The sequence below is a fragment of the Pongo pygmaeus genome, chromosome 13 (assembly GCF_028885625.2).
Source record: "Pongo pygmaeus isolate AG05252 chromosome 13, NHGRI_mPonPyg2-v2.0_pri, whole genome shotgun sequence".
NCBI lineage: Eukaryota > Metazoa > Chordata > Mammalia > Primates > Hominidae > Pongo > Pongo pygmaeus.
The window spans coordinates 128,924,305-128,951,324 of NC_072386.2; the positions used below are offsets into that span (position 1 = coordinate 128,924,305).

General features: G+C 43.8%; 1 protein-coding gene across 3 annotated transcripts; it reads left to right on the plus strand.

Moving 5' to 3' along the window:
* Positions 1–177: 177 nt before the first annotated feature.
* LOC129044269 (tubulin beta-8 chain) lies at positions 178–27,020 on the plus strand. 3 transcript variants are annotated; one of them, XM_054502067.1, is made up of 5 exons: positions 178–357; positions 24,027–24,530; positions 25,025–25,133; positions 25,211–25,321; positions 25,791–27,020. In XM_054502067.1, the coding sequence occupies exons 2-5, from the start codon at positions 24,375–24,377 to the stop codon at positions 26,846–26,848; spliced, it is 1,434 nt and encodes a 477-aa protein (XP_054358042.1). In that variant the 5' UTR covers positions 178–357; positions 24,027–24,374; the 3' UTR covers positions 26,849–27,020. The 3 variants fall into 3 exon arrangements, with proteins under 3 accessions (XP_054358042.1, XP_054358043.1, XP_054358045.1); XM_054502068.1 differs by lacking the exons at positions 178–357; positions 24,027–24,530 and adding an exon at positions 24,700–24,756; XM_054502070.1 differs by lacking the exons at positions 178–357; positions 24,027–24,530; positions 25,211–25,321 and adding an exon at positions 24,700–24,756.

A 27,020-nucleotide genomic window follows, 5' to 3' on the forward strand; every position in this document is an offset into this window, starting at 1 on the left:
TTACTATCTCAATGCGTTCCCGTCAAGGCACGGGATGGCGGGCTCCATTTCAGTTGAAATTTCCAAAATCTCGGCCTGGAAAAATCCAGACGCAGATTTTCGGAGATTCTCCAGAGCTGCCGCGAGGGGGCGCGCGGCCCCGCCAAACCCGGAGGGCTGCGCGCGCGAACCGGGTCCGAAGCGCACGGCGGCGTCCTGGGGGGTCCACTGTGAGGACGGAGCTTCCTCTCAGCACCCACCCAGGAGGGGCCGGGGCTTGGGACACGTGGGGCCACGTCCGCTGTGAGCACAGGGAGACGCTCCGGGACACCTGGGGCCGCCGAGGAGAAAGTGAGAAAAAGGCTTCCTGCCCGCGCTGTGACTGCGGCGGAGCGAGCGCGGCGCGTTTCCCGTCTGGCCATTTGTACCCGGACTTCACTTTGTACGAGCGTCCCTTCATGGCGGCTTGGGCGGGTCACCCCCAGCACAGGACAAGATGCCGGTTAAGGATGCGATTTTGTTTCTGGGAAGAGATCTTGGTCCCGAGAGAAGAGGAGGAACGTGGAGACGCCGTCGGGCGGTCGGGATGTTGGGGACTGGCAGGCGCCACAGCCTGAGGTCGAGGAAACAGGCGCCCCCAGATCAGTGCTCATTTTTTGTTTTGTTTTGTTTTGTTTTGTTTGAGACGGACTTTCGCTCGTTTCCCAGGTTGGAGTGCAATGGCGCGATGTCGGCTCACTGCAACCTCCGCCTCCCGGGTTCAAGTGATTCTCCTACCTCAGCCTCTCCAGTAGCTGGGATTACAGGCGCCTGCCATCACGCCCGGCTAATTTTGTAATTTTAGTAGAGACAAGGTTTCTCCATGTTGGTCAGGCTGATCTCGAACTGCCAACCTCATCAGGTGATCCACCCACCTCGGCCTCCCAAAGTGCTGGGATTACAGGCATCAGCCACCTGGCCTGGTCAGTGCTCCGTGTATTCAGGCTCATTTGTTAACAGAGTGGAAACAACACAGGAAAATGGAAAAGTAGGCACATTATCATGCTCACGCCACTGCACTCAAGCCCTGGGCAACAGAGCGAGACCTTGTCTCAAAAAACAAAAACAAATGAAAACAAAACCAAAAAAGCCATTGTGTGCGTCTAACGGAAGTGAACTCGTCAACAACAGTTTTTCTTTTGTTGAGAAAGTCTGTTTAATTTGCAGTGTATTTGTAATGGTACATAAAATGACGTGTGTTTTATAAACATTCGCATCCTAAGTTAGTTGAAATGTATTAACTATATCAAGCTTTGACATGATACCATAAAATTAATTGAAGAAAGTCACTACTCTTTTCTTCCTTGGCCTTGACCATTTTAAATAAAATCAGATTTCGTTAAGGTCACTTAATACTGAGCTGTAAACCTGTATGGCCCTGCGGTGTCTTCTCTTATCTTTTTTTTTTCTCTTGTTTTTTTTTGAGATGGAGTCTCGCTCTGTCTTCCGGGCTGGAGTGCAGTGGCGTGATCTCAGCTCGCTGTAACCTCCACCTCCCAGGTTGAAGCAATGCTGTCTCAGCCTCCCCAAGAGCTGGGATTACAGGCACCTGCCACAACGCCCAGCTAATTTTTTTGTATTTTTAGTAGAGATGGGGTTTCACCAATTTGGCCAGGCTGGTCTTGCACTTCTGACCTCGTGATCCACCCGCCTTGGCCTCCCAAAGTGTTGGGATTACACGCGTGAGCCACTGAGCCCAGCCTCTTCTCTTTTTTTGACATGGAGTCTCACTTTGTTGCCCAGGCTGGACTGCAGTGGCACGATCTCAGCTCACTGCAATCTCCGCCTTCTGGGTTCAAGCACTTCTCCTGCATCAGCCTCCTGAGTAGCTGGGATTACAGGCCTGCATCACCACGCCGGGCTAATTTTGTATTTTTAATAGAGGTGGGGTTTCACCATGTTGGCCAGGCTGGTCTCGAACCCCTGACCTCAAGTGATCCACCCGCCTCGGCCTCCCAAAGTGCTGGGATTGCAGGCAGGCCTGAGCCACCATGCCAGGCTGCTTTTTTTTTAAGAAAATTTTGTTTGTTTGTTTTTTGAGATAGAGTTTAGCTCCTGTTGCCCAGGCTAAAGTGCAATGTCCTGATCTTGGCTCACTGCAACCTCTGCCTCCTGGGTTCAAGCAATTCTCCTACCTCAGCCTTCTGAGTAGCTGGGAATACAGGTGTGCACCAGAATGCCTGGCTAATTTTGTATTTTTAGTAGAGATGGGGTTTCACCAGGTTGGTCAGGCTGATCTCTAACTCCTGACCTCAAGTGATCCACCTGCCTCTGCCTCCCAAATTATTGGGATTATAGGTGTGAGCCACTGCACCCAGCCTTTACATCTTTATTGATTGATTTTTTTTTTTTTTTTTAAGAGAGAAGGTCTTGCTCTGTCACCCAGGCTGAAGTGCAGTGGTGTGATCATGGCTCACTGCAGCCTCAACCTCCTGGGCTCCAGCAATCCTGCCTCAGCCTCCCAAGTAGCTTGGACTATAGGCACCAGCCACCATGCACTACTAATTTAAGCAGGATCTTTACGTCGCTCAGGTTTGTCTTGAACTCCTGGGCTCAAATGATCCTTACACGTCAGCCTCCCAAAGTGCTGGGATTACAGGCGTGAGCCACTGTACCCAGCCTAAGGTCTCCCCCACTTTTTTTTTTTTGAGATAGATTTTCACTCTTTTTTCCCAGGCTGGAGTGCAATGGTGAGATCTTGGCTCACTGCAACCTCTGACTCCTGGGTTCAAACGATTCTCCTGTCTCAGCCTCCCAAGTAGCTGGGATTACAGGCCTGCGGCTAATTTTGTATTTTTAGTAGAGATGGGGTTTTACCATATTGGTCAGGCTTGTCTCAAACTCCAGACCTCAGGTGATCCCCCCGCCTCAGCCTCCCCAAAGTGCTGGGGATTACAGGTGTGAGCTACTGTGCCCGGCCCTGTGGTATTTTTCTTTTTTCTTTTTCTTTTTTTTTGAGATGCAGTCTCACTCTGTTGCCCAGGCTAGGGTGTAGTGGCACGATCTCCGCTCACTGCAACCTCCCCTTCCTGGACTCAAGCGATTCTCCTGCCTCAGCCTCTGAAGTAGCTGGGACTACAAGTGTGCGCCATGATGCCCAGGTAATTTTTTGTGTGTTTTTAGTAGAGGTGGGGTTTCACCGTGTTGGCAAGGCTGGTCTCAAACTCCTTACCTCCAGTGATCTGCCCGCCTTGTCCTCCCAAAGTGTTGGGATTACAGGCATGAGCCACCACGGCCTGCCCCTGGGGTCCTTTTTTAATGGGGATCTCTAAGGGTCACTCCAAGCTTTTCTATGCTAATCGGTGTATTTAAATTTTCCTTATTTTAGAGTCCATTTTGTTAATGTGTATTTTTAATAGGAAATCACCCATTTTCTCTTGGTTTCCAGTTTGATTCAATATGTTTCTCCTTTTTTTTATTTTTTTGAGACGGGGTTTTGCTCTGTCTCCCAAGCTGGAGTGCAGTGGTGCAGTGGAGATCTTGGCTGACTGCAGCCCCCACCTCCTGTGTTCAAGCAATTCGTCCTCAGCCTCTTGAGTAGCTGGGATTACAGGTCTGCACCACCATGCCCAGCTGATTATTGTATTTTTAGTAGAGACTGGGTTTTGCCATGTTGGCCATGCCATTCTCAAACTCCTGACCTCAGCTGATCCGCCCGCCTGTGCCTCCCAAAATACTGTGATTACAGGCATGAGCCACCGTGCCTGGCCAATAAGTTTCTCTTATTTGACTTCTAATTTATCTCTTTCTAGTTTTCGGCAGAATTCTTAATCCTATATATTTCTGCTATTTGTTTCCATCAATAATATTTTAAAAATATACTTCTTAGTTTATCTTGTTTTCAATTGAGGGAATTGTTATATTAAACAATTTCTTATGACCCAATGACATAATTATTTTAATTATTTTAAAATAATTCCTGCTTAACGCAACACCTTTTGCAGGAACCAACTGTCAGTGGTATTTGTTACTGACTAGAGTTTCTTGGCTCTCCAGTAATAGAAATTGACAGGAGGATGAGCAAGTTTCCCAGACAAAGCTTTTATTTAGGTGTTTTGTTTAGCTTGGTTAAATTTATTTCACAAAGCTTTTATTTTTGTGTTTTATATTCAAACACAAAGGAGGCAGCAGAAGAGAGAGAATTCTCTGTCTGGCTCCCTGAAGAATCAGGAGGAGAGTGTTTCTAAGGTCTGGCCTGATTGCCCAGGCTGGAGTGCTCTGGCACCATCTCGGCTCACTGCATCCTCCCGGGCTCAAGCCATCCTCCCACTTCAGCCTCCCGAGTAGCTGGGACTACAGGTATATACAACCGTGCTCAGCTAATTTTTGTATTTTTTTTTGTAGAGACGAGGTTTTGCCATGTTGCCCAGGCTGGCCTCAGACCCCCACAAAGTGCTGGGATTACAAGCATGAGCCACCATGCCTGGCCCAGTGTGTTCTTATTGAATTTCAGTAGTTAGTTGTGCCATTTGCCTTTTGTTCAACACTGAGATTTCGTTTTTCTTTCCTAATTATCTCATATATGGACTTTGATTCCATTAAACTATTATTTCCTTGATCTACAAATTGCAGGTGATTCTTGCAGATTATCTAAGAAATAATTATGTTTTGTTTTTAGACAAACCACATTATTAACTTTACTACTTTAGATACCACAACTGCTGTGACTTTAAGGATTTTGCTGGACAATGTCTTAGACAATTTGCTAAGGGTGGATATTGGGTGAATGGCTTGAGGGAATATGCATTAAATACTCAAGACACCCAAGAGGCTGCTGTGTCCCCATAAGAGAGGGCATACGAGACTGCAGGCCACTGGGGTTGAGCCTTGGAAAGGGCAGCTGCTGTGTCCCTGTAAGAGAGGGCATACGAGACTGCAGGCCATTGGGGTTGAGCCTTGGAAAGGGCAGCTGCTGTGTCCCTATAAGAGAGGGCATACGAGACTGCAGGCCATTGGGGTTGAGCCTTGGAAAGGGCAGCTGCTGTGTCCCTGTAAGAGAGGGCATACGAGACTGCAGGCCATTGGGGTTGAATGCCTTGGAAAGGGCAGCTGCTGTGTTCCCCGTAAGAGAGGGCATACGAGACTGCAGGCCATTGGGGTTGAATGCCTTGGGAAGGGCAGCTGCTGTGTCCCCGTAAGAGAGAGCATACGAGACTGCAGGCCATTGGGGTTGAGCCTTGGAAAGGGCAGCTGCTGTGTCCCTGTAAGAGAGGGCATACGAGACTGCAGGCCATTGGGGTTGAGCCTTGGAAAGGGCAGCTGCTGTGTCCCCGTAAGTGAGGGCATACGAGACTGCAGGCCATTGGGGTTGAGCCTTGGAAAGGGCAGCTGCTGTGTCCCCGTAAGTGAGGGCATACGAGACTGCAGGCCATTGGGGTTGAGCCTTGGAAAGGGCAGCTGCTGTGTCCCCGTAAGAGAGGGCATACGAGACTGCGGGCCATTGGGGTTGAGCCTTGGAAAGGGCAGCTGCTGTGTCCCCGTAAGAGAGAGCATAGGAGACTGCGGGCCATTGGGGTTGAGCCTTGGAAAGGGCAGTGGCTGTGTCCCCGTAAGAGAGAGTATACGAGACTGCAGGCCATTGGGGTTGAGCCTTGGAAAGGGCAGCGTGCAGGAGCACGCAGTGTGTGGAGGTCATGGTCAGTCCTGTGGTCCTTGTTCTAAGGCCAGTGGGAACCCATTGTAAAAGTTAAATCAGAGAGTGACATGATGAACCTTGGGTTTGAAAATGAGAATTCTGCCATTATAAAGTTGAGATCACCAGTTGTGGGCAGGTGGATTGTGCTCTTTCTGGTGGGTTGCACTGAGGAGAGCAAGCACTGGGCTGAGGTGTTTCCCCTGGGAACGCAGGGTCTGCATCTGCTCAGGAGGAAACACGGAGCAGACCCAGCTTGGAGTTATCTGCCAAAGTTGTGAAACTGAGGGACAGCTCAGGAACATTCCAGAAAAAGGAAAACCCAATCCAAATGGAAAGAGACCTTTTCTCCCAGTTGGGGCAGGCAGCGAAGTGAAATGGGACTGTGGATTGGATTGTCAGGTAGAGACCTTGCATTTCCTGATTTGGGAGTTACGTGGTGGTTAGCTGGGAGGCTGTCTTTGCTTTGGTAAAATACACTGGAGTGTTTTGTGTGGAGTTGCTGTAACTGCTGAGGAATCTAAGAGAAGGGATAAGTTACACTTTACACTGCTATTGCAAGATTCCTAGAAGTATGAAATTACTGTAAAGTAAATTATAAACAACCACAGTAATACCATGTCAGTAAAGCAGAGACGACATCAAACTTCACTATAGAGGCCAAACCCAATCCAAATTCAGGTCAGTGGAAGCTGTGTACCAAGCACCCCGGTGAGAGTCTGGGTGCTGTATCCGTATTGCGGCTGAAATATCAGTATTGAGGGTGTCACATGAGTCTTAGGGGTGTGATAGCAGTATTGTGGGTGTCATATCAGTATTTCAGTTGTCATATCTGTATTGTGTGTGTCATATCAGTATTGCAGGTGTCCTGACAGTCTTACAAGTGTCGTATCAGCCTTATAGGTGTCATATCAGTATTATGGGTGTCATATGAGTCTTAGGAGTGTCATGAATCTTGTGGGCTTCACATCAGTCTTATGGGTGTCATAGCAGTCTTGCAGGTATCATCTGCATTGTGAACATCACATCAGTCTTACGGGTGTCACAGCAGTCTTGTGGGTGTCATATCAGTATTACGATATGCCGTGATATGTTATACCAGTATGATACCTCTTCTGAAAACACCTTCACAGACATACCCACACATAGTGCTTTAACAGCTCTCTGTGTATCCCTTAATCTAGTAAAGTTGACACCTAAAATTAACCATCACAGTAATTATGCCTGATTCATGGCTAAAATTTCAGAATTTTTAAAAATTTTAGAATGAAAGCCGGGCACCATAGCCAGACACCGTCCCTACAGAAATATTAAAAAGTTAACTGGTTGTGCTTGCACGCATATGTAGTTTAAGTTACTCTAGAGGCTGAGGTGGGAAGATCTTTTGAGCCCAGGAGATTGATGCTGAAGAGCTAGGATTGTGGCACTGCATTCCAGCCTGGGTGACAGTGTGAGACTCTCTCAAAAAACAATCAACAGTAATAATATTCTTTGGAATAAATTTAACCAAGGTACAAGACTTGTACATGAGGCTGGGCATGGTGGCTCACGCCTGTAATCCTAGCACTTTGGAAGGCCAAGGCGGGTGGATCCACGAGATCAGGAGATCGATACCATCCTGGCTAACAAGGTGAAACCCCGTCTGTACTAAAAATACAAAACATTAGCTGGGCATGGTGGCATGCGCATGTCATCCTAGCTACTTGGGAGGCTGAGGCAGGAGAATTGCTTGAACCCAGGAGGCAGAGGTTGCAGTGAGCCGAGATCTCGCCACTGCACTCCACTCTGGGTGACAGGGTGAGACTCCGTTTCTGGAAAAAACAAAAAAAAAACAACAGCAAAATAACTTGTGCATGGAAAATTTCAAAACACTGCTGAATTCAAGAAAGCTTACATAAATTTAAAGACACCTCATATTCATAAAGTAGAAGACTTAATAATTCTTAAGGTGGCAGTACTACACAAAGCCATCTACAGATTCTTTGTGATTACTGTTACAATCTCAACGTCCTTTTGGCAGAAATCAACAGGCTGATCTTGTCATTTATATGAAATTTCAAGGGATGCAGAATAGCCGAAATAGTGTCAAAAAACAACAACAACAACAACAACTCAGAGGTTCACATTTCCAAATTTCAAATCTTACTACAAAGCAACAGTAATAAAATCAACATGATTCTGGTACAATCAATTGAATAAATCAATGGAACTGAATTTTGAGTTCAGAAATCAACCCATATTTCTATGAGCAATTGCTTTATTTTTATTTTTTTGAGACAGGGTCTCACTCTGTCTCCCAGGCTGGAGTGCTGTGGCACAGTCATGGCTCACTGCAACCTCTGTCTCCTGGGCTCAAGTGATCCTCCTGCCTCAGCCTCCAAGTAGGTGGGACTACAGGTGTGCACCACCACATCTGGCTAATTTTTTGATTTTTTGTACAGGTAGGGTCTTGCTGTCCTGCCCAAGCTGGCCTCAACCTGCTGTTCTCAAGTGATACTCCTCTGTTGGCCTCCCAAAGCATTGGGATTACAGGTGTCAGCCACCATGTCCAGCCTGTTGATTTTTTAAAATGTAATTTCTTTTTCTTTCTTTTTCAAGGCATGGTTTTGCCCTGTTGGCCACGTTGGAGTGCAGTGGTGCGAACGTGGCTTATTGCAGTCTAAACTTCCTGGGCTCAAGCAATCCTCCCTCCTCTGTCACCCAAGTAACTATGACTACAGACATGCACCATCACACCTAGCTAATTTTTAAGTTATTTGTAGAGAGTGTTTTCCTTTGTTGGCCAGACTGGCCTGAAACTCCTGGGTTCAAAAGATCTTCCCACCTCAGCATCTCAAAGTGCTGATATTACAGGTATGAGCCACCACCCCCAGCCTGGAATGGTTTTCATAATTACATTCTCATGTTGTTTGTTGCTAGTGTCTGGAAATACAGCCGATTACTATGTATCGACATTTTGTGTTGTAATTTTGTGTTGTACTTTACTAGTTTTGATAACGTTTTGGGGGTTTGTTATGATATTTCTGTACTTAAGATAGCTCCTGTGATCTGTGAGTAGCCATTTTTACTGCTTCCTAACACATGTAAGTTCTCTTTACTTCCTTTTCTCTCCTACTTGTTGTGGATGGGACTTCCCGTACAGTGTTGAATACAGTGATGAAAATGAGCGTTGGTGCCTTGGTCCTGATCTTAGGAGTAAAGCACTGGGCCCTGACAGTGGAGATGGTGCTAAAGTCCTATTGTGGTGTTTAGAAAATTCCTATGCCTGGTTTGTTGGGTGTTTTTATGATGAAATGGTATTGACTTTGTTTAAAGCACTTCCTGCATCTATTGAAATTAGTATGTGGTTTCTTCTTTATTCTGTTTATTTGATGTTCATTTGCAGTGATTGCTTTAGTATGCCAAACCAGCTTGATTTTCTGAGAAAAGGATGTAGTGATCATGTTGTGTAATCCTCAAAATACGTGCTAGTATGAAATTACAATTATTTTCTTGAGAATTTTTTTTTTTTTTAATTTTTTTGAGACAGAGTCTCACTCTTGTCGCCCATGCTGGAGTGCAATGGCGTGATCTCGGCTCATTGCAACCTCTGGCTCCCAGGTTCAAGCGATTCTCCTGCCTCCGCCACCTAAGTAGCTAGGATCACAGGCTTCCGCCACCACGCCTGGCTAATTTTTGTATTTTTAGTAGAGACAGGGCTTCACCATGTTGGCAAGACTGGTCTCAAACTCCTCACCTCAGGTGATCTGTCCACCTTGGCCTCCCAAAGTGCTGGGATTTCAGGTGTGAGACACCGCACCTGGCCTCTTGAGCGTTATTAATTGAATAATTATACTAGACATTGATCTGTACCTTTCTGTTCTCGTGATGTCAAGTCCTAGTGTGGTTTAGTATTAAATTGGGGATGGGATTGGGTATGGGTTGGTTAACTATTTATCATATTAAGTGTTAGAAGTTTAGGGGAAAAAAACTCGCAGAAAGAAGACATACCTGAGGAATTGTGGGGAAGAGTATGATGAGGTCTGGGTCAAAGTCAGGATTTAGGGTTAGCAAGAGAGTGCCTGTAGCCTTTGCCAACAGTAAATATCAGTCCTTTTCTTGAGACAGGTTCTTGCTCTGTTGCCCAGGGTGGAGTGCACTGGCGCAGTCTTGGCTTATAGCAACCTCTGACTCCCAGGTTCAAACGATTTTTAGGCCTCAGCCTTCCAAGTAGCTGGGAACACAGGCACATGCCAACATGCCCAACTATTTTTTTTTTTTTTTTTAGTGGAGATGGGGGTTTCCCCATGTTGACCAGGCTGGTCTCAAGCTTCTGGCCTCAAGTGATCCACTCACTTCTGCCTCCCAAAGTGCTGCGATTATAGGCAGGAGCCACCACGCCCAGCCTGCACACAGGCAGGCAAAGATATTTTAATGTTCTTTTAATTGGCACTTCCTTCAGTATTAGTCAGTGTAAGCAACTTTTCATTTATTTGTTAGTTGAGAGTTCTTTGGGTCACAAATCAGATGACATTTCAGTATGTGTAGGGGTATGCATATGTGAGTGTGTTGATGTGTATGTGTGAGAGGAAGTGAAAACCTAAGTATGACAGAATGAATATGCACACCTCTGCTCTTGTGTGCCTAGTGTGTTAGGGTTTGCTTAGACTTTGATTTAGGGTTGGGGTAATGGTTAGGTTTAGGTTATGGAGAAGGGTTAGATGGTTAGTATTAGGGTTAGGGTGAGGGTGAGGGTGAGGGTTAGGGTTAGGGGTTAGTGTTGGGGTTGGGGTTAGGGTTTTAGGGTTAGGGTTAAGGTTAGGGTTAAGGGTTAGGGTTGGGGGTTGGGGTCAGTGGTTAGGGGTCATGGTTAAGGGTTAAGAATTGGGGTTAGGGGTTAGGGTTAGGGTTAGGTTAAGGGTTAGGGCTAAGGCTAGGGCTAGGGTTAGCATTTGGGGTTAGGGTTAGGGTTAGGGCTAGGGCTAGGGCTTTGAATAAACTTATATGGTAGTCAAGTTGTGATTACAGTGGGCCTTGGGTGAGACCAAGTTCTGTGCCTACTTCAAGTGTGAACCAGCACAGTCTCAGTGGTGGTGGCCTCTGGGGTGTTTATGTTACCCCAACTCCAGCTCCACATGCCTCAGCACAGAAAGAGAGACTGCTGGTTTCAGAGAAAGAAAGGGAAGAGAACAAGAATCTCTGCTTGATAAATCAAGAGAATTTTTCTTGATGTTAATCCAAGGCCACCAAAGCAGTACCTCTATGTGTTTGCTACTGTGTTATTGGGCTTGGGACCTAAGTCTCTTTGAACACCTGGAAAGTGTTCCCAAAAATAATGGGCACAAACAAGCCCAGACTGTGAAGACTACAATAAAGACTGAACTCTTCAATGCCCAGATACAGATGAACATCTACAAGTATCAAGGCCATCCAGGAAAACATGACCTCACCAAACAAGCTAAATAAGGCACCAGGGGCAAATCCTGGAAAAATAGTGATATGTAACCTTTCATACAGGAAATCCAAAATAGCTGGTTGAGGTAATTCAAAGAAATTCGATATAACACAGAGAAGGAATTCAAAATTCTATCAGATAAATTTAAGAATGAGATTGAAATAAAAAGAATAAAGCAGAAATTCTGAAGTTAAAATGCAATTATCATGCTGAAGAATGCATCAGAGTTACTTAAAAAAATTGATCAAGGAGAAGATAGATTTAGTGAACTTGAAGTCAGACTATTTGAAAAGACAAAGTCAGCGGAGACAAAAAAGAAAAAAATAAAGCATGCCTACAGAATCTAAAAAATAGCCTCAAAATAGAAATCTAAGAGTTATTGGCCTTAAAGAGGTGGTAGAAAAAGAGATAAGAGTTAAACATTTATTGGCCCGGTGCAGCGGCTCATGCCTGTAATCCCAGCACTTTCAGAGGCCAAGGCGGGTGGATCACAAGGTCAAGAGATCAAGACCATCCTGGCTAACACAGTGAAATCCTGTCTCTGCTAAAAATACAAAAAGAAATTAGCTGGGTGTGGTGGTGGGTGCCTGTAGTCCCAACTCCTTGGGAGGCTGAGGCAGGAAAATGGCATGAACCCAGGAGGCAGAGCTTGCAGTGAGCTGAGATCACGCCATGGCACTCCAGCCTGGGCTACAGAGCGAGACTCTGTCAAAAAAAAAAAAAAACAAAACATATATTTAAAGAAATAATATTAAATAATATTAAACAATTCCTCAACATTTGATATCAACATTCAAGTACAAGAAAGTTACAGAACATCAAGCAGATTTAACCCAAAGAAGACCACCTCAAGGCACTTAACTGAACTCCCAAAGGTTAAGGATAAAGAAATGATTCTAAAAGCAGCAAGAAAAGAGACACAAATAACATTCAGTGGAACTCCAATACATCTGATAGCAGACTTTTCAGGGGAAAATTTACAGGCTGAGAGAGTGACATGACATATTAAAAAAGCTGAAGGAAAAAAAAAAGACTTTTACTTTAGAATAATGTATCTGGCAAAAAGTCCTTTAAACTTGACAGAGAAATAAGAACTTTTTCCGACAAACAAAAACTGAGGTATTTCATTAACACCAGACCTGTCCTACAAGAAATGCTAAAGGGAGTTCTTAGCCTGAAAGAAAAAAAGTGAGTGAGCAATAAGAAGTCATCTGAAGGTACAAAACTCACTAGTAATAGCACATGGAAAAACACAGAATATTATAACATGGTAATTATGGTATGCAAAAATCTCAGAAAGAGTAAACAATAAACCAATAAAAAATAACTACAACATATTTCCAAGACATAGACAGTAAAATAGGGAAGGAAGAGAAACAACAAAAAGTTTAAAAGAATGGCAATGCAGTTAAAGTGTAGAGTTTTTATTAGTTGCTTTGCTTGTTTCTTTGTTTATGCAATCAATGTTAAATTGTCCACAGTCTAAAATGATGTGTTATAAGATATTATATTCAAGCCTCATGGTAATTTTAAATCAAAAAGCATACCACAGATGTACAAAAAGTAAAAAGCAATCAATTAGATAATACTAAAAGATAAATCACCTTCGCTAAAAGGAAGACAGAAAGAAAGAAAAGAACGATGAGAGGACAAAAATCAATCAGAAAACAAGTAACAAAATGGCAGGAGTAAGTGCTTATCAATAATAACATTGAATGTACATGAACTGAATACTCCAATCAAAAGACAAATAGTGGATGAATGGATAGAGAAGCAAGACAATAATCTGTGACCTACAAAAAAAATACTTTACCTAAAAGATACATTTAGACTGAAAATAAAACGATGGAAAAAGTTACTCCATGCCAAAAGAAACCAAAAAAGAGCAGAAATAGCTTTACTTATACCAGACAAAAATAGATTTCAACAAAAGACTGTAGGAAGATATTAAGAAGGTCATTATATAATAATAAAGAGATCAATTCTTCAAGAGGATATAATTGGAAATATATATGCACCCAACACTAAAGCACCTAGATAAATGAAGCAAATACTATAAGAGCTAAAGAAAGAGACATCAATACAATAATGGCTGGACACTTCAACACCCTACTTTAGTCATTGGATAGACCTTCCAGGCAGAAAATCAACAAAGAAACATCAGACTTAATTGCGCTATAGAACAAATGAACCTAATAGATATTTACAGAAAATTTCATCCAACAGCTGCAGAATACACATTCTTCTTCTCTGCACATGGGTTATTTTCAAGGATAGACCATTAAGTAACAAGTTTAAAAACATTTAAAAAAATTGAAGTAATATCAAGCATTTTCTCTGACCACAATGGAACAAACTAGAAATCAATTAAAAAATGAATTTCAGAAACCATACAAACACTTGGACATTAAACAATATGCTCTTGAATGATCAGTAGGTCAATAAAAATGTTAAAAAGAAAATGGAAAAATTTGAAACAAATGATAATAGAAACATAGCATAGCAAAACCTGTGGAACATGGTAAAAAAGGTACTATTATAAAAGGAAAATTTATAACTGTAAGTTCCTATATAAAAATCAGAAAAGCTGCAAATAACCTAACAATACATCATAATTCACTAGAATAAAAAGGCCAAACCAAACTCAAAATTAGAAGAAAAATAATAAAAATTAGAGCAGAAATAAAATGAAGAGAACAGTGCAAAAGATCAGTGAACCAAAAAGTTGATTTTTTGAAAAGTAAAACAATTGACAAATATTTAGACAGGCTAGCTAAAAAACAGAGAAGATACAATTTAATAAAATCAAAGGTGAAAAAGGAGACATTACAAGTAACATTTCAGAAAATCAAAGGATCATTAGTGGCTACTATGAGTAATTGTATGCCAACAAATTAGAAAACCTAGAGGAAATTAATTCTTAGACACACACAACTTACCAAGAGTGAACTAGGAAAAAATCCAAAACCTGAACAGACCAATAACAAGTAACAAAATTAAAGCCATAATAAAAAAAAATGTCTGTAGGACCAGACTGAAAAATAGAGAAGGAAAGAACATTTCCAAACTCATTCTTTGAGGCTAGTATTACAGTGATATCGAAACAAGACAAAGACACATTTAAAAAGCAAACTACGGGCCCATATTTGAGAATATTGATGCAAAAATTTGCAAAAAACCTAGCAAACTCAATTAAACAATGCATAAATAGGTAATTCATAATGACCAAGTAGAATTTATCCCAGAGATACAAGGATGGTTCAACATGCAAATCAGTCAATGTGATATATCATATAAACAGAATGAAGGGGCCAGGAGCAGTGGCTCACGCCTGTAATCCCAGCACTTTTGGAAGCTGAGGTAGGTGGATCACCTGAGTTCAGGAGTTCAAAACCAGCCTGGCCAACATGTCAAAACCCCATCTCTACTAAAAATACAAAAATTAGCCAGGTGGAGTGGTGGGCACCTGTAATCCCAGCTACTTCAAAGGCTGAGGCAGGAGAATCACTTGAACCAGGGAGGCAGAGGTTGCAGTGAGCTGAGATCATGCCATTGCACTCCAGCCTGGGTGACAGAGGAAGACTTCATCTCAAAAAAAAAAAAAAAAAAAAAAGAATGAAGGACAAAATCCATATAATCATTTCCATTATGCTAAAAAAGTATTTGATAAAATTTAATATTCTTTAATAATAAACCCTTTGAAAACTGGGTATGGAGTGAACATATCTCAATGTAATAAAAGTCATATACGACAGACCCCCAGCTAGTGTCATACTAAGTGGGGAAAAACTAAAAGCCTTTCCTCCAAAATCTGGAAGATGACAAGAATATCCACTTTTACCAGTATTATTCAACATAATTCTGAAAGTCCTATCTGGAGCAATCAGACAGGAGAAAGCAATAAAATGCATCCCAATTGGAAAAGAAGTCAAATTATTGCTTTTGCCAGTGATATAATCTTATATTTGGAAAAACGTAAAGACTCCTCTGATAGGGTTTGAATGTGTGTCGCCTCCCAAATTTCATATTTAAATGTAATTCTCAATGTTGGAGCTGGGCCAGGTGAAAGGTGATGTAACCATTGGGGTGGATTACTCATAAATGGCTTAGCACCATCCCATTTGGTACTACCTTCATGATAGTGAGTGAGTTCCCGTAAGACCTGGTTATTTAAAGGTGTGTAACAACTCGCCCCTCTGTTTTTTGCTCCGCTTTTTGCCCTATGATGTGCAAGATTCTGCTTCAACTTTTGCCATGACTGGAAACTTCCAGAGGCCTTCCCAGAAGTGCATGCCAGTGCTGTGTCTTCTCTACAGCCTGTAGAATCATGAGCCACTTAAACCTCCTTTTTAAAAAATAAATTACCCAGTCTCAGGTATTTATAGTGATGGGAAAAAAGCTTAATACAAAAAATTGGCACAAAGGAGTGGAAAATTGTTATAAGAATACCTGAAAATGTGGAATCAGCTTTGTAATTGTGTAAACAGGCAGAGGTTGGAAGAGTTTGTAGGACTCAGAAGAAGACAGAAAAATGAGGGAAAGTTGAGATTTTCTTAACTTTGAATGACTGTGACCAAAATGCTAATAGCGATCTGGACAGTGAAGGCTGAGCTGAGGAGGTCTCAGATGAAAATTAGAAACTTATTAGGACCGAAGCAAAGGTCATTCATGTTGTCTTAGCAAAGTGGTTGGCTGAATTTCTTTCATGCCCTAGGGATATATAAAAGTTTGAATTTGAAAGTGATGATTTAGGGTTTCTGTTGGAAAAATGTCTAAGCACCAAAGCATTCGAGATGTGGCCTGGCTGCTTCTAACAACCCATGCTCACATGTTGGAGCAAAAAAAAGTAAGTTGTAATTTATTTTTACTTACAAGGGAAGCATAGCATAAAAGCTTAAAAACTTTGCAGCCTAGTCATGTGGCAGAAAAATAAAAAGCTTTTACAAGAGAGGAACTCGAGCAGGCTGTGGAGCAGTCACTTGTTAGAGATATTTGTATAACTTAAAAAAAAGTGTTGATAGCCAAGACAATGGGGAAGAGGAATTGAAGACATTATAGAAATCTAAAAGGCAGCGCCCATCACAGACCCTGAAGCCTAAAAGAAGAGAACAGTTTCTGGGATGAGGCCCAGGACCTGCTGCCTTGGGTAGCTTTGGAACATGGCTCCCTGCATCCTGGCCACTGCTCCAGCTCCAGGTGTAGCACAAATTGGCCCAGTTACAACTCCAGTCACTGCTTCAGAGGGTGCAAGCCATAAGCCTTGGTAGCTTTCATATGGTATTAGGCCTGTGAGTGTACAAAATGCAAGAGTTGAGACTTGGGAGCCTCCACCTTTACTTCAAATAATGTATAAAAAAGCCAGGGTGTGCAGGCAGAAGCATGCTGCAGGGGTGGAGCCCTCATGGAGAACCTCTACTAAAACAATGCAGAGAAGAAATGTAGGGTTACAGTCCCCATGTGGGTTCCCCACTGGGGCATGGCCTAGTAGATCTGTGAGGAGAGGATCACTGTCCTCCAGACCCCAGAATGGTAGATTTAGCTACAGCTTGCACTTTGCACCTGGAAAAACCAGAAGCACACAAAACCAGCCAGAGGCACACAATACCAGCCCATGAGAGCAGCTGTGGGGCTGAACCATGCAAAGCCACAAGGTCTAAACATCCCAAGGCATTAGTGTGCCCTGTAAATGGGACATAGAGTCAAAAATAATTATTTTAGAGCCTTAAAATTCAATAACTCCCCTTCTGGGCTTCAGACTTGTATGGGTCCTGTGGCTTCTTTTTTTTAGCTGATTTCTTCCTTTTAGAATAGGAGTATTTACCCAATGCCTATGCCCCATTTGTGTCTTGGAAGCACTTAATTTGTTTTTTATTTTACAGGCTTATAGGAGGAATAAACTAGCTTTGTCTTAGATGAGACTTTTGACTTTTGAATTAAGGCTGAAATGAGTTAAGACTTTGGGGATTATCGGGGTGTCATGATTGTATTTTGAAATATGAGAAGGATATGAGATTTGGAATGGCCAGGGGCAAAATGATATAGTTTAGATGTGTGTTCCCACCAAAATCTTATATTGAAATGTAATCCTCAATGTTGGAAGTGGGCCTAGTGGGAAGGTGATTGAATCATGAGGGCAGGATTTCCATGAACAGTTTGGCATCATTTCCTTTGGTGCCATTCTCACAATAGTAAGTTTTCATGAGAGCTGGTTATCTACAAGTGTGTAGCACTTCCCCCCTGCCCTCGCACTTACCATGTGATGTGCAAGCACTGGATTTATTTTTCACCTTGATTGTCAGTTGTCAGAGGCTTCACCAGAAGCAGAAGCCAGTGCTATGCTTTCTGTACAGCCTGTAGAGCCATGAGCCAATTAAACCTATTTCCTTTATAAATTAACCAGTCATCAATTATTTTTACAGCAATGTGAGAATGGCCTAATATATCCATCAAAAAACTATTAGAAGTAATAACTTGAGTCAATTTGCAGAATACAAAATCAACATATACAAATCAATAGGATTTCTATATGCCAACAGTCAACAAACTGAAAAAGAATTCAAAAAAGTAATCCTATTTGCAATAGCCACAAATGAAACAAAATGTGTGGGAATTTACCAAAGAAATGAAAGTTCTCAACAATTAAAAATGTAAAACACTGATAAAAGAAATGAAAGAGAAGACAAAAAAATTGAAAGTTATTTCTATGTTCACAGATTGGAAGAATCAGTATTTTAAAAAATGTCCATACGATCCAAAGCAATCTATACATTTCATGCCATCTCTATCAAAATAACAATGACATTCCTCACAGAAATAGAAAAAAAAATCTGAAATATATATGGAACCACAAAACACCATAATAGTCAAAGCAATTCTGAGTATATAAACCAAAACTGGAGGAATCCCATTACCTGGTTTTAAATTATACTATCAAGCTATAGTAATTAAAACAGCATGACACTAGAATAAGAAGACATAAAGACAAATGGAATGAAACAGAGAACTTAGAAACAAACTCATACAGCTAAACTAATTTTCAACAAAAGTGTCAATAACATACAACAAAAAACAAGACAGTTTCTGTAATAAATAGGGCTGGGAAAACTGGCAAGCCATAGGCAGAAGAATGAAACTAGAACCCTATTTCTTGCCACATACAAAAATCAAATTAAAATGAATTAAGGACTTAAACCTAACACTTCAAACTATCAAAATTTTACAAGAAAACACTGGGGAAACTCTTTAGGGCATTGGTTTGGGCAAAAATTTCTTAAATAATGCCCCATAAGCACAGACAACCAAAGCAAACATGGACAAATGGAATTACAGCAAGTCAGAAAGCTTTTTTAAAGTGAAGGAAACAATAAACAAAGTGAAGAGAAAACCCACAGAATGGGAGAAAATATTTGTAAATTACCCATCTGAAAAGCAATTAATAGCTACCTGATATAGTTAGGCTTTGTGTCCCCACCCAAATCTCGTATTGAATTGTAATCCCCCGGTGTTGAGGGAGAGACCTGGTAGAAGGTGATTAGATCATGGGATTGGTTTCCCCCAGGCTGTTCTTCTGATAATGAGTGAGTTCTCATGAAATCTGATGGTTTTATAAGGGGCTCTTCCCCCTTTGCTTCACATACATGCTCTCGCACCTGCTGTCATGGAAGAGGTGCCTGCTTCCGCATCTGCCATGACTGTAAGTTTCCTGAGGTCTCCCCAGCCATGTGGAACTGTGACTCAGTTAAACCTGTTTCCTTTATAAATTACCGAGTCTCGCCAGGCGCAGTGGCTCATGCCTGTAATCCCAGCACTTTGGGAGGCTGCAGCGGGTGGATCACAAGGTCAGGAGTTCAAGACCAGCCTGGCCAAGATGGTGAAATCCCGACTCTACTAAAAATACAAAACTTAGCTGGGCATGGTGTCAGGTGCCTGTAATCTCAGCTACTCAAGAGGCTGAGGCAGAGAATTGCTTGAACCTAGGAGGTGGAGGTTGCAGTGAACCGAGATCATACCAGTGCACTCCATCCTGGGTGACAGAGCAAGACTTCATCTCAATAAATAAATAAATAAATAAATAACCCAGTCTCAGTTTTTTTATAGCAGTGCAGAAACAGACTAATACACTACAATATATTGAGTTCAAAACATTGTATAGAAAAAAATATAATCAATTAAAGAGTGGACAAAAATTTAAATGGACATTTATGAAAAGAAGACATACAAATGGCAAACAGGCAAATGAAAAGGTGCTCCACATTACTGATCATCATAGAACTGCAAATCAAACCCAAAATGAGATATCATTTCACCTCAGTTAAGGTGGCTTTTATCCAGAAGTCAGTCAAAAACAAATGTTGCTAATAGCCAAGATTTGGAAGAAACCTAAATGTCCATCAACAGATGACTGGATAGAGAAAATGTGGTACATATACACAATGGAGTACTATTCAGCTATAAGAAAGAATGAGAGTCTGTCATTTGCAGTAACAGAAATGGAACTGAAAGTCTTTATGTTAGGTGAAATAAGTCGGGCACAGAAAGACAAATGTCACATGTTCTCACTTATTTGTGGGTGCTAAAATTTGAAACAATTGATGTCATAGAGATAGAGAGTATAAGGATGGTTACCAGAGGCTGGGAAGGGCAGTGGGGGAACAGGGGGTTAGCGGGGATGCGAAATCGGTACAAAAAATTGTTAGAAAGAATGAATAAGACAGTATTTGATAGCACAACAGGGTGATTATGGTAAAAAATTAATTATACATTTTATAAAAACTAAAATAGTGTAATTGGATTGTTTATAACACAAGCTATAAATGCTTGAGGGGATGGATACCCTGTTTTTTATTATGTATTACTCATTACATGCCTGTATCAAAGTATGTCATGTACACCCATAAATATATACACCAACTATGTACCCACAAAAATAAATTAAAAATTAAAATTAAAACCAAAAGGAGGAGAGTCTAATGAGGCAGGTGTGACCCACGGCTTGAACTAGCTTTTCAGGTTAACTTTGGAATGTCCTTATCCAAGAAGAGGGGTCCATTTAGCCAATAGGGGCTTAGAAATTAATTTTTAGTTTATAAGTGGAAAAAAGAAGAATTTTTAATCCTGAGCCATAGCTCTCAGTCAGCCAGTCCCTGCAGGGAACCCTGTTCTTTACTCTGGAGATAAACACTAGTTTTCTTTCCCACTGAATAACACCACATTTCAAAATGAGGGGAAACATCTTGAAACTAAGAGGTATGGCCTTATTAAATTTGATTTGGTTTCCATTGTAATTAATTTAATCACATGTGTTCTAGAGTTTGTCCTCAGTCTTCTCCTACTTTAGGCCCATGATCTGTTGAACTTGCTCAGCTCCCTGCTCAACAGCAGGAAATTAGAATTATCTAAAAACCTCACTGTGGCTGGGAGCAGTGGCTCATGCCTGTAATCCCAGCAATTGGGGAGGCCAAGGTGGGCAGATCACTTGTTGTCAGGGGTTTGAGACCAGCCTGGCCAATAAAGTGAAACCCCATTTCTACTAAAGATACAAAAATTAGCTGGGTGTGGTGATTCATACCTGTAATCCCAGTTACTTGGGAGGCTGAGGCAGGAGAATCACTTCAACCTGGGAGGCAGAGGTTTCAGTGAGGCAAGATGGTGCACTGCACTCCAGCCTGGGCAACAGACCAAGACTGTGTCTCAAAATAATAATAATAGATAAAAATAAAAATCTCGTGTTTCAAACAAAGTTTCTTTTGCATATCAACTGTGTCAACTTGCATATTAACAATAATCATTTTGTTTACTTTATATCCAATCTTGAGAAATCTTTGAGGGCTAATTTCACTCTTTTCTGCCATTTTGGTAAACATACCAAATGCCATCAAACAAAATGCACAAAATTCCTGAGAAATACATTTTCTCCTTGAGGAGTAGACTTGCTGTGTTAGAGGAACTCATGGTTATCAAGCTTTTAGTTTAATAGACACGACTAGAATACTCTGTCTTAATATGAGTAGCTAGGTACTCACAAGGCATCTAGAAGGTTAATACTTACGGTCTGAAAATAGCCACATTTTTTTACTGGCCACAAATTACAATTGCAGAATATTTATGGCCATACAAGACATCTTCCACCAAGCCTGAAAAATGTGTAAATGTCCTAGGAGTGCAGCATTTTTTCTTAAAGATAATATTAATGAGCTAGCTTAGGTTAACAGGTTTATGGTCATTGTTAAAACCAATAGCCCCGACTTTAGTGAGTACATCTGCACCTTCCAAGTTTAATTATAACTCTTTCTCTTTATAGTTAGAGTAGAGACACTAAGACAATGCATCCCTGCTCTTGTTTTCTGAGGATGTCCAACTCTAATGGAGTCATTTCTAGTAAACTTGCTTCTTTCACCTCATATTTCTTCCTGCACAAGATCTAAGAATCCTACTTTGTGGTCTGTATCAGGACCCTCTTTTCCAGCAACATCTTTCAGCAACACCATGAAGGGACACCAAGACAAGATCCCCACTCCAAGGAAAACAATCCACACAGAATCAATCAGCTGGCAAGTGGGCTGTCTTTTAGAGTCATGAAGCCATTCAGGTTGGCAAGAATGATTATCCACTATTACTTAAGTGAGAGGCCCTAGGGTATAGTATTAGGGTGAGAGACTCAGCCCCAAGTTAGAGACTGGGGTGTCATACTCAGATTAGAGGCCAAGCTCACAGGGTTAGAGGCCCTGGGGAATATTGAGAAGAATGGATTTGGCTAAACAAGATGTTTGCCACTTTCTGTTTTTGGACTGTCCACCTTGTGCTGTTTGTCCCTCACCTGAGTGCTCTGCATATTGTTGCCTTTCTGCTCACCGCCTCCGTTTTGTAGTAGCCTGGAGGCTGCCCCAGGAAAGAGGCCCCAAACAGTTTAGCTTTTACTTTCCTCAGCGATCCTCTGACTTTTAGCCTTGATGTCTTAGAGCTATTGCTGCTACCACTTTTCTAGTTGGCAAAGCTAATAAACTAACATTAGAACAGCACCTACAGATTTTTGACCTCACACCAAGGGAAGGTGGTCCTAGAAGCTAAAGGGCACCAGTGGATAATAGGAGAATATTTATGAAAGTAATAGGCCTTATTGCTAGACACTCCAGACATAACCCTTAAAGCCTGCCAAACCACAAACCCAGCTACTTATCTGTCAGAGTCCACAGGTGCTCCCAGCCTTTCTGGCATACAGGTTGTATTAGTCTGTTCTCATGCTGCTAATAAAGACATATCTGATGCTGGGTAATTTGTAAAGAAAAGAGGTTTGATTGACTCACAGTTGCACATGGTCGGAGAGGCCTCACACTCATGGCAGAAGGCAAGTGAGGAACAAAGTCACATCTCTTACATGGCAACAGGCAAAAGAGCTTGTGTAGGGAAACTCCCCTTTATGAAACCATCAGCTGTGATCCCAGCACTTTGGGAGTCCACGGCAGTGGATGACCTGAGGTGAGGAGATCGAGGCCAGCCTGGCCAACATGGTGAAACCCCGTCTATACTAAAAGTACAAAAATTAGACAGGCATGGTGATGGGCGCCTGTAATCCCAGCTACTTTGGGAGGCTGAGACAGGAGAATCGCTTGAACCCAGGAATCAGAGGTTGCAGTGAGCCAAGATCATGATAATGCACTCCAGCCTGAGCAACAGAGCAAGACTCTGTCTCAAAAATAAATAAATAAATAAACCATCAGATCTCATGAGGCTTATTCACTGTCACAAGAACAGCATGGGAAAGACCCATCCCCCGATTCAATTACCTCCCACTGGGCCCCTCCCACGATATATGGGAATTATGGGAGCTAAAATTCAAGATAAGATTTGACTGGGGACACAGCCAAAGCATGTCACAGGTTATGAAACGAATTTATTCTAGCAGGCCAGACTTAAGAGAGATGAGCCCCTTGACCATCCCAAGGCAGAGTGGTTAACAGATGCAAGTTGTTTTATGCATCAGGAAAACAGGAGGGCTAGATATGCTATTAGTAGTCAGCACAAGAGAATCAAGGCACAAGCCTTGCTGGCCTCGACCTCAGCTCAAAAAGCTGAGTTAATTGAACTTACTAGGCCCCTGCAGTTGGAAAGGATTTAAAAGTTAACATTTACACTGATTCCAAGTATGATTTTTTAGTGCTTCATGCTTATGCTGCAATTTGGAATGGGTAGGGACTTCTGACCCCAAAGGGCTTTTCCATACAATGTCATTCAGATTTTGAGCTTGTTAGAATGCTGCTTTGCTGCCAAAAAGTGACTATAATTAATTGCAGAGGACATCAGAAGAGAGACTGACCATGTAAAAGGAAATGCCCTTGTAGATGCCGCAGCCAAGGCCCCTGCACTGAAAGGGCCAATGAAGCTTATGGACGTGCTGGTCAGCATACATAGAACTGGGCCAGAACACTCTGAAGAAGAACAAAAATGGGCCAGGGATTGCATTTCAGTCCAGGGCCCCTCGGGCTGGCTGAATGTTAGTAATAAATTACTAATGCCAAGTACCAATCACAGGAATATAACTCAGCACTTTCATGGTTCTTTTCATCCAACAGAAACAAAGAAGGGATTCTTTGTTTCTGTTAATGTCTCATTTGTTTATAGGGGTAAATCTTTTCAAGACACTAAAACAGGTGACTCAGCCCTGTGAGCTCTGTGCCTGACATGACCCAAACGGCCAGCAATTTTCTCCTTCTCCAGTTAAACCTGTCCAAAGTTGAGGAACCTATCCAGGTGAGAACTGGCAACTCTAATGTACCCCAATGCCTTTCTGCAGGAGATTCAAATATTTGCTAATGCATACTGATACCTTCACTGGTTAGATCGAGGCATTCCCCACCCCATCTGAAAAATGTTTACCAGAAGAAATAACTCCTCAGTTCGGGTAATCTAAAAGCTTGCAAAGTGGCAATGGCCCATCTTTCACAGCAGGCGTATCCCAACACCTATCCTCAGCTTTAAGAATCCAATATTACCTTCACTCTGCGTGGAGACCGCAGTCCTCTGGAAAGATGAAAGGGCTAATCCTACTCTAAAGAAGACTCTAGCTAAGTCAGAGGCCTGACTATCTCTAACACCCATAGCTTACGGAGGGTTTGAACTGCTCCAAAGTAAAACTTATAATTAAGTCCTGTTGAGTTAACATATGGAAGGCCTTTCCTAACCACAGATCTCCTAATAGATGAAAAGACGCATCCATTACAAAAATATGTCATCAATCTAGGACAGGTGCAAAGGCACTTTGTGAATACGGAAACAAGAGTCTTCCCCTCCCACATGGGAGGAAAATTCAGTTTCAGCTCAGCTAGGGATCTAGTCTTACTAAAGACGTGGGAGGAAGTTCTCCAGCTGAGCAGCTTTCCCCAACGTGGAAAGGACCAGGCAAGGACACCTGAGCTTTCCAACAGACGTTCAACGCCAAGGGATTCACAGGTGGGTGCACCTGTGTAGAAGTAAAGCTGTTGCTTATTCTGGGAGCCGAATCCGAGGCTGGGGGAGGTGGGCGCAGGGCTATTTAAGCGTTGGCGGAGGGCGGGCTGGGTCGCTGCGCGTCTTCTCCTGCTTCTCGCGCTTCTGCTGCCGCCCTAATCCCGTCTTGGCCATGAGGGAGATAGTGCTCACGCAGGCCGGGCAGTGCGGGAACCAGATCGGGGCCAAGGTTGGCAGCCGGGGCTCTGAGGGCCCAGCCCGGGCCTGCCGGGGGCTGGGGAAGATGTTGGCAGTGGCGGGGGCGGTGTCCCTGCATTGCGGCCCCTGGGCTCCCTGCTGGGGACGGTGGAACTGGGCGGCTGGCGAGGCGGCCGGGGTGGACCCCAGGGACACGGCGGCCTAGGGATGGGGGTGCGGATGAGGGTCGGGGTGCGAGGGGGGCTGGGGCGCCTCCGTGATTCAGCCCTGGCCTGTCTGGTCCCTCCCGTCTCTGGCAGTTCTGGGAGGTGATCTCTGATGAGCACGCCATCGACTCCGCTGGCACCTACCACGGGGACAGCCACCTACAGCTGGAGCGCATCAACGTGTACTACAACGAGGCCAGCGGTGAGATCCCCGTCCTTCCCCACCGCCCTCCTGGGAACGCGGCCCTCCCCTCGCTCATGCGCTCCCGCCCCACTCAGGTGGCAGGTACGTGCCCCGCGCTGTGCTGGTGGATCTGGAGCCGGGTACTATGGACTCTGTGCGCTCGGGGCCCTTCGGGCAGGTCTTCAGGCCAGATAATTTCATCTTCGGTGAGCTGCCGGCGAGGACTGGGGTGGGCTCCTTAGCCAGGGCAGCCCAAAATCCAGGAGTGCCCCAAGGTCATCGCTGTGGGAACTGTGGAGCCAGGGCCCTTGAGTCGCTCAATCCGCCTCTCCTAAACGGGCTTCGGGAGGAAGGCCCGGGTGTCTCCTCAAGGCGAGGAGCTACTGATGTCCCTGCCGGGAGCTGAGCTGGGGCGGTGGCTACTGCCGTCCCTGAAAATGGGCAGGAGCCACCTGCAGCGAGGTCTGTTAGCCCGTCTCAGGTTTGACGCCTGTCTTAATTTCTAACAGGGGAAGCCGCTGTCCTGTAACTGGGAGAGGGGGTTTCATTTGCTCCACCTGCAGGGCGAATGGTGCTTTCACCTCACACGTGACACGTGGCCCTTTTTGCATCATGGTGGAGACCACCGATGACTGTACACCTGGCCGTCGAGTGACCGGCTGTACTGTCTTACAGGTCAGTGTGGGGCCGGAAACAACTGGGCCAAGGGACACTACACAGAAGGCGCGGAGCTGATGGAGTCAGTGATGGACGTCGTCAGAAAGGAGGCTGAGAGCTGTGACTGCCTGCAGGGTTTCCAGCTGACCCACTCCCTGGGTGGGGGGACGGGGTCTGGGATGGGTACCCTTCTGCTCAGTAAGATCCGGGAGGAGTACCCAGACAGGATCATAAACACATTCAGCATCCTGCCCTCGCCCAAGGTGTCGGACACCGTGGTGGAGCCCTACAACGCCACCCTCTCAGTCCACCAGCTCATAGAAAACGCGGATGAGACCTTCTGCATAGATAACGAAGCGCTGTATGACATATGTTCCAGGACCCTAAAGCTGCCCACACCCACCTATGGTGACCTGAACCACCTGGTGTCTGCGACCATGAGCGGGGTCACCACGTGCCTGCGCTTCCCAGGCCAGCTGAATGCCGACCTGCGGAAGCTGGCCGTGAACATGGTCCCGTTTCCCCGGCTGCACTTCTTCATGCCCGGCTTCGCCCCACTGACCAGCCGGGGCAGCCAGCAGTACCGGGCCTTGACCGTGGCTGAGCTCACCCAGCAGATGTTTGATGCTAAAAACATGATGGCGGCCTGCGACCCCCGCCATGGCCGCTACCTGACGGCGGCCGCCATTTTCAGGGGTCGCATGCCCATGAGGGAGGTGGATGAACAGATGTTCAACATTCAAGATAAGAACAGCAGCTACTTTGCTGACTGGCTCCCCAACAACGTAAAAACAGCCGTCTGTGACATCCCACCCCGGGGGCTGAAAATGTCGGCCACCTTCATTGGGAATAACACAGCCATCCAGGAACTCTTCAGGCGTGTCTCAGAGCAGTTTACAGCAATGTTCAGGCGCAAGGCCTTCCTCCACTGGTACACGGGCGAGGGCATGGATGAGATGGAATTCACTGAGGCCGAGAGCAACATGAATGACCTGGTGTCTGAATATCAGCAATATCAGGATGCCACGGCCGAGGAGGAGGAGTTTGAGGAGGATGCTGAGGAGGAGGTGGCCTAGAACGCCCCTTTCCTAGGTAAAGAGGGGAAGCAGTGTGGATTCTTTACTGTGTTCTGACAGCCATGTGTCACTACACACTTGTTCGTTTCTGTCTTCACATCTCCTCCTGCTGCATTTTAAAGCATTTTTATAGTATGCGGTTTTGACTAATAAAGTGTTCTCATAGCATCTG

What these genes read in the sequence shown, in the direction of transcription:
- LOC129044269 (XM_054502067.1), top strand. Translation starts at nt 24,375, where the DNA reads ATGGGAGGAAAATTCAGTTTCAGCTCAGCTAGGGATCTAGTCTTACTA. An exon ending in GTACTACAACGAGGCCAGCG is followed by an intron (nt 25,134 to 25,210) that starts GTGAGATCCCCG and finishes CGCCCCACTCAG; the next exon opens with GTGGCAGGTACGTGCCCCGC. An exon ending in GCCAGATAATTTCATCTTCG is followed by an intron (nt 25,322 to 25,790) that starts GTGAGCTGCCGG and finishes ACTGTCTTACAG; the next exon opens with GTCAGTGTGGGGCCGGAAAC.